Source organism: Protopterus annectens, chromosome 6.part0, assembly GCF_019279795.1.
Source record: "Protopterus annectens isolate FY-2018-M chromosome 6.part0, PAN1.0, whole genome shotgun sequence".
In the NCBI taxonomy this organism is placed as follows: domain Eukaryota; kingdom Metazoa; phylum Chordata; order Ceratodontiformes; family Protopteridae; genus Protopterus; species Protopterus annectens.
In genome coordinates, this window is record NC_056737.1 from 1,713,054,215 (window position 1) to 1,713,067,170 (window position 12,956).

Genomic DNA, 12,956 nt, shown 5'->3' on the forward strand with positions numbered 1-12,956 from the left:
TGGGTCTGAAAAGAGAGGACCCATCGAAAGGGGCGTCAGTGAAGGAAGACTTGAAGGCCTCCACGAAGTGACATAGGCGCATCCAGGCTTGCCTCCTAAGAGCCAAACCTGAACTAGCTGCCCTACTCGCCCCTTCGGCTGCATAAGATATGAGCCTCATGGACGAGTTGACAATGGAATCAAGGGTAGACAACTGGGCGTTAATAGTCTGCGCTACCGCCTCAGGCATGTTACCCGTCAAGGTATCTCCCAACTCTTTGAGGAGATCTCTCTGGAGCCGAGTAAAGTGACAAAGGTAATTCAGTGACCGCAGTGTAAAGGTCGCTGAAGACAGGGTACGCTTCCCATACCAATCCATACTTCTGGACTCCTTGTTAGGAGGATGGACGGAAGAAGAAGCCTCTGCAACTTCCTGCTGAGTGGCTGACGCCACCACCATGACATCTACAGGGACCCCTTTTGTCAAGAACTCTTTCCCTGGGGGAGCAGACAGGAACTTATTCGGACTGGGCACCGGTTCCACGGAATCAGGGTGCTCCCACACCCTTCGACAAATCAGGTCTAAGAGTTCATCGAAGGGTGGAGACACCCAGGAGGCGGAAGGTTGAGCTCCGAAGGCCTTGAGGAATACAGACTCCTCCTCAGAGGGGGGCTTGGAAGGCCAGTCGCCTCTCTGCCTCAATATCTCCAGGATGTCGGAGAAAGAGACATCATCGGAGGACAACTTAGGGGATGCCTCTGCATCTTCGAGGTCGGTATCCGAGGTGATGGACTCGTCTTGGGAGTCTGTGTGCTTCCTCTTGCACAACTTCTTCCTGGGAGGCTCCTCAGGCACAGACTCTGAGGGGTCCCCAAAGGTGGGGACCACTCATGGGGGTGTCCTCAGGCCTTCGAGCTCCGCTATCCACAGATAGGGGGGTGTCAGAAGCACTAGCCGGGGTGTATGGGGACGGAGTGACCGATCCAAGTGATGTCACTGACGACCTGGCCAGCGCGCTCCTCATGGCCTCGAAGGTGCCCCCCCCCCCCCGAATCCGAGGACTGACCTATTCTCCGAGACCAGAACCGGAGTCGGGGTCACCCTAGCCGAAGCGCCGAGAGGGAGACTCGGGGCCGACAGAAGTCCCGATGCATCCCCCTCGGGCCTGACCGAGGAAACCCGAGTGCCAAAACCAGATGATGGAACAGACATGGTTGGAGCCGACGATGGCTCCGATAAACCCGCCAGGGGTATCGCAGCCGGCGCAAGGACATCACTCGGTGCCGAACACTCCGGCTCTGATGACACAGAGGTGCTCGGAGGAGGAATCATAGGTACTGACAATGGGGTAGGCTCCGGAGCAGACTGGGTCGGAGCCAAAAACAATTTGGCTAACACCGGCAACTGAAGGAGCCTCTGGACCACCCTATCCACGTCTACATCAGACAACCTTGAGGATTTGGAGGAAACTGAAGGAGATGAGGATTTCTTACCTATGGACTCCTGTCTAACACTGGGTGACCGGCTCCGAACTGGCTCCAAAATGATCGGAGCAGAGGTCGACTCCAGTACCACAGATACCTCCTGCGGCCCCGAGGACAATGGAGCAGAGGAGGTTGTAACTATTTTCAAAATCTTCTCCGGGGGCTCTAAAGAACTAGATGGAGCCGGAGATCTTTTCTTAGTTCTGGTAGATTTAGACTTGCCAGTAGAAGCAGCAGACTCTAGAGCCTCTTCAAAAGCGGGCTTGACTAGGCCCTTCAAAATCAGTTTATTTTTCCTTTCCTGCAGCACCCTAGAGCTGAAGGAATAGCAGACACTGCATGATTCTTGTAAATGAATCGCACCAAGGCAATAAACACAGATGGCATACCCATCTGTAATAGACATTTTATAAGCACATTTAGAGCATTTTTTAAACCCGGAGGGTTTATGCTCCTTCTGCTCTTTCGACATGTCCAACAATATCCAAACACTCAACAACAACAGGAGGAAGGTGGGAAACACTACTGGACACAGGAACTCTAATTTAAACATTCCCTAGGAAAAGGAACCGACAACAAAACACACTATAGAATGAATGCGAAGGAGAGGACTAGGTCCTTCTAAATTAAACGGGCCTAGTCCGCCAAACACAAGGGAAACCACACACACTCTCCAAAAAACTAACCGAACATGCTCAAACACACACAAAACACAATACAGCTATGAGAATAGCTTTTTTGTATAAAAGGGAAGTACAAAACTTTAGAAAGTTTAGTAAAAGTGCACTTAGCCACAGCCAAGCTCGAGACCACGTCCTAACTCAACGAACGGCAAACGAGATCTGGGGGTTAGGGCGAGGTGCATCCTGGGATACCGGTTAGCCCAGCCAATTAGAGACTTCGTGCTAGAAAATAGTCGGCTGATTCGGAGCCGATTCTCAGCTCCGAACCCATCAGTAATGAATGTAGGTGAGATTGGACCACATAACATCATTTATTTTTTTTTTTACCTGATAAATGACTTTGTTTATAATGAAAGGGATAAGACGAGAAAAGATTAAAAGAATGAATACTGCATACCATCTGAATGTTTCAATAGTACTTTTCCATTAATGCAGCAGGAATGACTTTCAAATGAATGGACATTGACTTGCCTGAATAAGTTATCTGCTCAGAGATGACTGAAGCTAATTTTTTCAGAATGAAGGATGAAGTGATGCAACTCTCTGGGACTGACCGGTGAACCAAAAAACTGATGTGCAGACATGTATGGAAAAGGGACAATATGGAATGTTTTCAGTATGCGTACTGGAATGTGATGGGTTAAGTCGCATGCAGTGTTCACATGGACAAAGTATGATTTTAATTACTATGATGTATTAATTGCAAAATATGTATGCATTTCCTATTTTTTTTTTTATCAAGAAGAGTCAGAAGTATAAAACATGCATAATCTCTTCAGGAGGCTAGATTCATTTTTCTGACCTGCCTGCATACATTCTGTAACCAAATAAAAAACTTTTTGTGCAGCCTGGCAGAAGATTCTTATCTGGTTTATTTCAAGGTGGTAGATTTGTAACTGCTTCCTTTCACTTGCATCCTCTACCACAGGACCCTATGACAAATCCAAACACTAAACATTTTTAATGTCAGATGCTTACTGCAGCATCTACTTACCCCTGGCATATACTCCATAAAAATGGACAGAGTTCTTTCCTGGATGTCCCTCAAGCAGCCATAATACTGGACAATTCTTTCATGCAGCAGATTTTTCAGCAGCTGGATTTCACACTCAAGGGCGCTCACCTCCTAAAAAAATCACAACACTGAAGTCACCTTTTACTTCATGTATTTAGAAAGGATCTCAATAGCAGGAGATATCCATTTGACACTGGAAAATACACGTACATTTTCAGGTTGAGTTAACTAGGCAAGGTGCATAACTTGTTCATTAAAATGATCACAGTCCTGGATACGTTTTAAAGTAATATGCAGCCTTATAAATGTTTCTGTGCCGTTAATATACGCCTCCAGAAAATGACTTCAATCTTAAATGCTAGCCAATTGTTTTTTATTCATTGTTTTAGCCCCACTTCTTTATTAACCACCTAAACTCTTCTAACCCAGCAGTCCTACCAATCCATTCATTCCTGGCCAGCCAGAGCCATATGGCTCATTCATTCCTTAGGGGTAAGGGACAAGTAAACCAGCAGCAAGGATGCCTTTTGTGTAGATGAAGGGGGTTTAACTTTAAACACTATCCCCATTTCATTTGCCTAGTAATTTGCCAAGGGTTTGGTAAGCAATGGGCATCAGAAAGAGCAAGTCACACACTTCCAAAAGTGACAACCTCTCAAGTTTATCAGGTCTCTCCTTGTCTCCCTTGAAGACATTATTCCTGTGAGGGCTCAGTCTACAAGAAGGGATACAACATGTGCACCCTAAGCACATGACACCATACCTCCCCTTCAAACTAGCTGTGCTGCAGCATACTGTCTTCTTCATGCCAGTTCCAGCAAACACTTGAGCTGATAACCCATGCCTGGGCCACCTGGCCTGTAAGCAAGGCTTCAGCCCTGCATACTAGTGAAGCTGGTTTAATGCTAACTAAATTCTGAATAATCCAAAATAACTTCGGGACACAAGTTTTGTTCCACATCTGTAAATGCTAACATGTCTACCCACAACATGGCGTGGTAGGAGTAACTATTTTGATGAATCAAGTTTTCAGCAGCTGCTGCACCTTCTCACAGTACACTGTCTTCCCAAATTATAAGGCATCTTGCCCTTCCTTGAAAGCTCTGTCCTCAATAACTCGAAAGTCTATATAGCACCTTGAATGCAATCCTTTTTTACTGTACTTCTTGAGAAAAACATCAGCAAGTATAGCACCACATCTTGATTTGTTTGCCTAAGACAGTTTCATGATGCTTTCCAACGTCACAAACACATTTTGTCAAAAAATGATGACTGCTTGGGTCCACCTAGTCTTCTGACTACCTTATGAATAAGTTGTGTGCGTGACAAGTTAGTGAGGAATATGTAGCAGATGATGTGCAGGGGGAGGTAAGTAGTGGCCAGAGAGATGTGTTTGGGATAAGTAGATGAGCACCTTGAGAAGGTCAGTGAATATCAATGAAGCATTCTGATGATGGGGAGTTTAGAAGTGAGTCTGCACAAGAGATGTGCTGTAGTTGGTGGTAGCAGTATGCCAATATGTAGGGAGAGGTGGAAGCAGCTAGTCAAGTGATTCAGAGCAGTGACATTGCCATATGTAAAGACAAAAAAAGAAGGAATGATTTAGCAGCCTACTTGAAGGTTTTTAGTACATTTATTTGGTGAAGGAAGGATGGGAAGGAGTTCTAATGTCTTGCCACGTGCCAAGCAAATAGCGAGTCTCCATAAGAGTAGTGCAAAGGAGTCATATTTGCTAGACATTTTTTTCAAATGAAAGGATAGTACGAGAAGGGATATACCAGTGTGGCAGACTGCTGAGAGAGAGAATTGTGGCTTGAGGAGGAGGTTCTGTGATATTTTTAATTGGCAAGAGTTTGAGGAGGTTGGGGAATTTGAGCAGTTTAGCCATTTGAGAGCTACACAGTGGTGTGTTTTGTTAGGAAGGCTGATGGCAAACTTTACAATTCTGCTGTGTGATTACAGATGGGTAGACATTTCTAAGGCATTTAGCAGGAGATGGAAAAGGCAGGCAAGTGGTCTTCCATGCTTAATCCGACAAAATGTTCTGGCTCAGAGTACACCTAAGTTTTGGTTAGGCTTACAAGTTCATAGGCGATTACTAAGCTAAAGCTAATAGCCTTTACAAGCCTACCCAATAATACCCATGACATGGCAATATTATATCTTAACTGATCTTTTGCTGTGTGATTACAGATGGGTAGAGATTGCTAAGGCATTTAGCAGGAGATGGAAAAGGCAGGCAGCAGCAGTGGTCTTCCATGCTTAATCAGATCTTAATTAAATCTTATCCTGCTGAACTCACCACTGCCCCCCTCCTTATTCCAATTCAAAACATCCCTTAGGAAATACCTAAAAATGCAGTGGCTTTGTCCTTGTACAAACCCTGACTAACTCCCACTCAAACATAATTCATAAATGAGAACCTCACTACAAGAATAAAACTCTTGACTCTGTTTAAAATTCTGTGCATCACCCACCTACTGGAAAGATTTAAAGTTAACACTACACCATGTATGATAACCACCTTAATATATGTGTTTTCCTTTTTCAGATGAAATCTTTAACTATTTCTTTCTCAGCTACTTGCTTCCAACCTTTGCTGTGTGTATGTGAGAAAAACATGTACCTGTGTGCACATATTGTTAAACAAATCTCCGTTTTGTGATAACTCATTGTAATAATTTCACTGTATTTACATTTGTTTTTGTACATTTGGAGCTTTTCTCCCCGGGCCTCCGCTGAAAATGGACCTGTATCCAGTAGGACTTTCCCGGTTAACAAATGTAAAATAAAATAAATAATTCCCCAGACATGGGGTGGGGTAGTATCAGGGTAGTGAGTCTTTGGGTGCTGGAGCCCTGAGTCACTTCACAGACTGCCTCTGACCATAAGGGACATGGGCAGTACTCCAGGAGTGAATTTACAGTTCCCCATCCATTTATCCAAATTCTTTTTGAAGACAGTGAGGGACGGGCTTTGTGCTGGGAAGTTTACTCCATAGACAAGGTAGCCCTTGGCATACCACTCCATCTTTCCAGCAAGCTCTATTAGAGTCACAAACAAGGTTCAAGTCCATGGAATGTGTAACCCTTGTATAATTTTTCTTGTGAACATGTAACATTTTCATCAGCGCAGGATCAGAGAATGTCTTGTAAGTCAGGCATGAGTCCCCTTCTCAATAAACGATACGAGATGAAGTAACGGGATAGGGCCTTTAGTCGGTCTGCATAAGATATATGTCTTACGCTCTGCGCTTTTTTTTTTTTTTAGTGAGAAACCTCTGGGGCCGCTCCAGTTGGTGTAAGGGCCTAGTTAGGTACATGCAGTAGGGTGGACTGTACTCGATTATGGGCCCGATGACGGCCAAGTACAATAGCACCATGACTTCCTTTGATCTTGATATATGCCTTTACTTACAAGTTGAGCCACACAGAAGGATTTTCTCAGTATTGTAGCTACCTGGTGGTCAAAGTTTAGGTTACTATCTGTCTGTGTTCCTAGCTCTCTCACACTGGGTCTACTTTTAGGGGTGCATTATCAACACTATAATTTGCAGGGATATCTGATTTACTGAAGGGTCTGATTACAAATTTTTTAGCATTTAATGTCAGACCATGGTTTTGGGACCAGTCGTTAGTAATTTTTAGGCCTGTGTGGAGGATGTCAACATCATTTGGAGATTCAATGAATGCTCCCAGCTTACGGTCATCGGCGAACTTGGTGAGCCAGAAGCCCCCAACATTGGCCTTCACTTTAGAAAAGCATATACCAAACATGAGTGGTGCCAACACTATGCCCTGTGGGACACTGCTATGATTTCTTATCGGAAGTGGATTCACCTATCTGGACAACATGACTCCTGTCAGCAAGCCAGCTAGCTATCCATCTGATGATGTAGGGATTTATGCCTAACTCAGTAAGTTTATCCATGATCCTTGAGTGAGGGATTGTCTTAAAAACTTTTAAGTCTAGATAAGTGGTGGGTGCCACTTTACCCTTATCCATGGGCCCTGGTGACTTTCTCAAAGTCATCCACCAGATTAAGCAGGCAAGACCTCCCTTTGACAAAGCTAAATTGGGTCTGGTCTAGCTTTTGGAGAGTTGCTGTGTCGTTATAGATCAGGTCCATGATGATTCACTCCATGGCCTTGCAGAGAAGACTGGTCAAGCTTATGGGTCTGTAGTTTCCTGGTCTGCTGATGGGCCCCCTTGTGCAGAGGGATGACTGCTGCAGTCCTTCCATTCCTCTGGGACAAAGACTGTCCATAAGCTGTGGTTAAAGAGGGTTTATAGTGGCCCTGACATTGTGTTTTAAGCTATTTAACAAGCATCCTGGAAAGTTGTCAGGACTCATGGAGGCTGTGTTTCTGGCTTTAGCGAGCACAATAAGGAAGTTTTCCCTTGTAATGACTGGTAGGGGGATGGTTGCAGGTATTTTTTGGGTGTGGTAGGAGGTGATGGGGGAGAAGTTTGAACTGAACTTGTCGGCCAGCAGGTTTCTATACTTTCAGGCTGGGTGTACGTCTTGCTGCTCATGATTAACTTGGCAAATTGCTGACAGTTTTCCCTGAGATTACAAACATAATTAAAAAAAAGCCATATGGTTATCTTGTGGGAGGCTATTTTTTTCCTTTTTTTTTTTTTTTTTAATTTTATTGCCTCACAGTTTGCTTTGGCAGATTTGACCAGTTCTCTAATTTGTTTAGACTGGGGAGTATCTTTTTGCACTGTTTTGTCTGTTCCTTCTTGGCTTTGGAGAGGATTTTTTTCCTTTTGCTCAACAGCCTATTTATGGTAGGGGTACACCAGGGTGGTTTATTTTTGCCAGTTATCATAGGTTTGACAGGTACTGCTTCCTCTATGAATCTAAGAATGTGGCTGTCTGAATCTAAGAGTAGGCCTCAGTGTCATCCAGGTTCACAGGAGCTTGAAAGTTTAATAAGCTGTCAGTTTGTGGTAACTGGCCTTAGCGAAGTTCTTAACAGGTTTGGAGTTTGAAGGTGGCTCTAGGTTAATTTTAATACTAAATGAGATCATTCTGTGGTCAGATCTTACCAGGTAAGAGTTAAGAGGTAATGCACAGGAGGGAACAGTATCCCTCCATGTTTGTGAGTACTAGGGTTAGGATATTTGTACCTCTATTTGGGGGGCTAACTAGTTGCACCAGGGAGTTGGCATTGATGAAGTCCAAAAACCTCCAAGCAAGTGAATTATGCGTCATACGGGCCTCCCAGTTTATGGAAGGGTAGTTGAAATCACCCATAGGTATGGTGTTAGGCTGAATGTTAAGAGATTCCAGTAGGTTTGGGTAGGCGATGCAGCTTTCCAGACTCATATAAGGGGATTTGTAACTAGCAAGGATATGATTAGGAGTCACACCTATGGTCAGTTTGGCATGGAGCAACTCAAGCAAGTCCTGTTGCTGGACCAGTCTAGTAGTGTACTTGTCCTTTATGAACTCTGACACACCTCCTCCCTTTGTTTTATCCTGAGCTTGAGGTGGATCAAAATTTATGAAAGGCATTGTAGTCTTTGATAGCTTGGGTGCTTTCTACGGTTTTGAACCATGTTTCCATGACTTCACATATGTCTGCGTTCTGCTGGGTGAGGAGTGCTTCCAGGAAATTCATTTTTTTTTTAAACTCCTAGTGCTGAGCAGCAGTACCTTTAGGTAGTTGTGAGCGATTTTTGTTATGTTAGAGGGTTTAACAACTTGGAACTGCCTAAAAAAGGCACTACCAGTATCCGGAAGCCAAGCGGTGAAAAATACAAACCATATCTGGCAAAGCATTGTGGTTTGTCTATCATGTCTCTCCAAGCTGACATATATTGGGATCCCCTTTGTTCTGACACCAGAAACTAAGCCAACTGTTCAAGTCAATAATTTTTTGCTGGTACTGTGGTATCACATCATTAGTGAAAGTAGAATGCTACTCAAGGCTAGATTCATACCCTACCTGGGACACACACATACAGAGAGCTCCATCATGTCTCTCGTCATATAGTCCAGTGAGGTACATCTTGGCTTGTTTACGCCCACATGGACTAAGACCATGTCATACTGGGACTTGCGGTTTAAAGACCTAAGTGCATGTGTGAACTGCTGGATCCTGGCACCAGACCGACAGCTCACTGAGATATTCTCCTTGTTTAGCCTGGTAAGGGGGACATCAGTATGTCTTACAATGGAATCCCCAATAACTAGAATGTTTGGATGTGCCGTGTGTTGCCTTATGGGCTTGGAAGAGGGGCAACTATGATTTTCAGAGTTATGTGTTGTGTGAGATGCTGTCATTTTTGAGTGTGCGCAGGGCCACTGAGAGATGCATTCAAGTGGTCTTGGAGGTTTGGGTAGATTAAAAGTGAGTACCTCCACATATGTGGGTCTACGAGTTTGTTCCTTAATGTTGGTAGTGAGTGTTTTGGGTGTAACACTAACAAAATGGTTTGCAATTTTCATGCGTGTATGTGAGAGAACTTTGCCTCCAATGACATTGTGTATCTACATCTCTCATACACTGTTTGTCTGTTGTAAAATTAAATGGTTGTTAGTGAACATGAGGCAGTTACCATAATGCCTCAGGATTCCCATAGCCATCAAGGCAGAAGCAGAGATGACAGTGAAGTGCCTTTCCATTATACCAGATCCTTATGGGTTACTTGATGAATGTGTAGATAAAATTTTAGGTGCTCATCAGTAGTGAATCCAAGTAGTTTAGTGTGGTGGACTAATTCAATAAATGTGCCATCAGATGACCCAAGCTAATTGGGCTGAGCAATCTGAATACTAGTTTAGGTGTGACAAGTATAGGTTTTTTTAAAAGCCACAGATGTGCAGGAATGTTAAGTGATAACTTCAGAGATAGCAGGAGCTGAACAGATGACCGTGGAGTCATTTGCATACTGGATCAGAATGCAGTTGGTTAGTGTAGTGGGCAGACTGCTGATTAGATTGAAGAGAAGTAGGCCGATGATAGATACTTTGGGGACACCGACTGGGATGAGAAGGAATGTGGAGGAGGCTTGTTGCTATCTACTTTAGTTGATGCTAATGCTTCCCTTTTCCTTTCAGATGCATACCCATTTTACAGGTTATTCCATCCCAGCTTTATTACACTGTACTTGTTTGTACTAAATTTAAACTGACAGATTGTTAATTTTTCTAAATTTATCAAGTCCTAGTCTATTCTTTCTGCACTGTCCCTGTCTATATCTGTATCATCAACAAAAAGACATGTTTCCTTCCAGTTTTTCTGCAATATTAGCAAATGACACTGAAGATGACAGGTTATAGTAACGGCCCTGCTGTACCCCACTGGTAACTATACTTTCATCTAATAGGACTCTTCTGTGTCATTTTGGCTGGTCTGCTACACCCAAGCTGCCACTCTAGACGCTACTCTAATGATGTCTAACTTATTCAGCAATTTTTAATGACACCATATCAAATGCCTTGTTGAAATTAAAGAGGCCTTCATACATCTAATATGATCAGAAAAGAAATATGCTAAAAGTTTCAACCCTTACACTCATCCTTTCTTCTCAATGGACAGAATTAATGGCAATGACTAGGAAGGAATATATGTATAGGATTCCCTATTCTTTGGCAATGTGCCAAGCTCACCTCCTTGAAGCTGAACTCTGACCACTGCTCAGAACAGAAAATCACTGCAAGTGTGTGTGTGTGTTAGCAACTATTCAGTCTGTCTGAGCTTTTCTCTTTACTCAACATCTGTGTGACTGTAAAATTAGTACATTTAAGTATGGCAATGTGGAGAGAGTAAACCTAACCACATAGGAAGTGAAGTGAAATTTACCCCTCAAAAAATGTTCTTGTGTGTTTTCATTGAGATGAATCTTTGACAAGTGTTTCATCCAGCTGAAGCTATAGGAAGTTAAGCTTGGCAAAACAAAGGGGAAGTATGTGGACACAAGTGCAACTACGGTGGAGAGAATAGGGCACAAGGTTTTAGAAAGCGCAATTTTAACTACTGAGAAAATTTTTTTTTTTTTTGCTACTCACATCAATTTGAGGGTATTAGGGAAGTGATGTGGTGCTACAGGAAGAAACACCACAATAACAGGGACATTTTTTGCTTCTTAACTTGGTGTTTGAGGGGCACCAGATAGGGCATCAGTACCAGGAACCAGATGAGCCAGCTATGGCTCTGCATGTGGACAAGTTTATTTTATAAAATTTACCTAGATTCATCAGGTTAATATATCAAGCATCATCACCTATGTTGTTCCTCTTCCTGAGTACTTAAGACACAATCAACCCTCTTTCTTTGGATCTTTACAGGCTGTATAATGTTCTAACAAAAGGCACGCCTGTTCTCTTTCACCACTTCACAGCCATACCCAGCTTAACAGACCCTGTTTTACAAAACTGCCTACAAAAAATCCCATGCTGTGGGAAGGTGGTGTACAAATTTATCAGGAATTTTTTTTTTTAGAGGAGGAAAGTACAGTTGTGTACACTTACCATAAATGTAGATGTTCGAGTGTATTCACTGTTGCAGTCATCACATTTGGGTTATCTGCTTGCAGTAGCCTCAGTCGGCCTGATTATCAAAGTCTTGGGTCCTGTGTCAGTTGCTGTCTCATCTTCCGTGAAGTCAGGGGTATAAAGCATGCAGCCGATGCCATTACATTAGTTTTTCTTAGTTTCATATTTTAGTACTAGGCTATCTGCCCTGGGGCATTTTTGTAAGCCTAGCCATAGTGATGTGGCTTTCGCCACCCCATGAAATGGTACAAAAATGTACAGAATAGATTTAGAATACTGTGCCTCTGTCTAGTAGTGACACAGTGAAGGTCCCCTTATATAATAGAATTAGTTTACTGTGCCCCTGTCTAGTAGTGACACAGAGGTGACCCCTGGGGTAAACTTACGATCTCCCATCCACTCATCAAGATTTCTCTTGAAGAGAGTTAGTGAGGGGCTCTGCCTAACATGAACTGGGATTCTGTTCCAGTGCATGGGAAGCCTCTGGGTTATGAATCTATCCCTCCAGCATGTCCTATTCATACTTGTGCCGAGGTTTAAGTCTTTAGCTCTCGTAGTTCTGATGGATTTGGATTTTTTGAGGTGGGGCATGTCCATCAGTTCCTGATTGGACATGGCCTTGTACGTCAGGCACAGATCACCTCTGAGCAGGCGGTATGCTACTGAATAGAGCTGGAGTTTCTTTAGTCTGGCAGAATAAGACATATGTTGGAGACCCTTGATCCTCTTGGTGAGGTACTTTTGTGGTCTCTCCAGCTGTTGCAAATGCCGGGTAAGGTACATATCAAATGGGGCATTGTACTCAATTATGGGTCTGATGAGGGAGGAGTATAGAGGTACAATGACATCCTTGGATCTGGATGTGAATTCCTTCATGATAAGGTGTGCAAGGTAGAATGTCTTTCTAACCACTTTGGCAACGTGGGTGTCAAATGAGAGGTCGCTGTCGACTTGGGTCCCTAGGTCTCTGATTACTTTTTCCGTACTCAGTGGATTGCTGCCTATGTGATAATTTGTGGGTATTTTGTTTTTCCCAAAGGGGATGACTATACATTTTTTGGCATTTAGTTTAAGGCCATGACTCCAAGCACCAGTTGTCCGTTTCTGCGAGGCCTTTTTGTAGGATGTGTCCGCTGGTGTATCGACTATGGCGCCTAGTTTGCAGTCATCTGCGAACTTTGTCAGCCACAACCCTCCCATGTTTGCTTTAACATCTGAGAAATAAATGCCGAACAAGAGGGGTCCCAGGACAGATCCCTGTGGGACACCACTTGTGACTGGCTTT

The 12,956-nt window shown here is 43.6% G+C and overlaps 1 protein-coding gene across 2 annotated transcripts in view; it reads right to left on the reverse strand.

Moving 5' to 3' along the window:
• Nucleotides 1-12,956, reverse strand: part of MAP3K2 (mitogen-activated protein kinase kinase kinase 2) — a 2,021,635-nt gene that overhangs the window by 297,387 nt on the left and 1,711,292 nt on the right. For both annotated transcript variants that reach the window (XM_044075108.1, XM_044075107.1), the window contains exon 16: nt 3,142-3,273. In XM_044075108.1, coding sequence (XP_043931043.1) covers nt 3,142-3,273 — 132 coding nt within the window. The remainder of the gene's footprint in view (nt 1-3,141; nt 3,274-12,956) is intronic.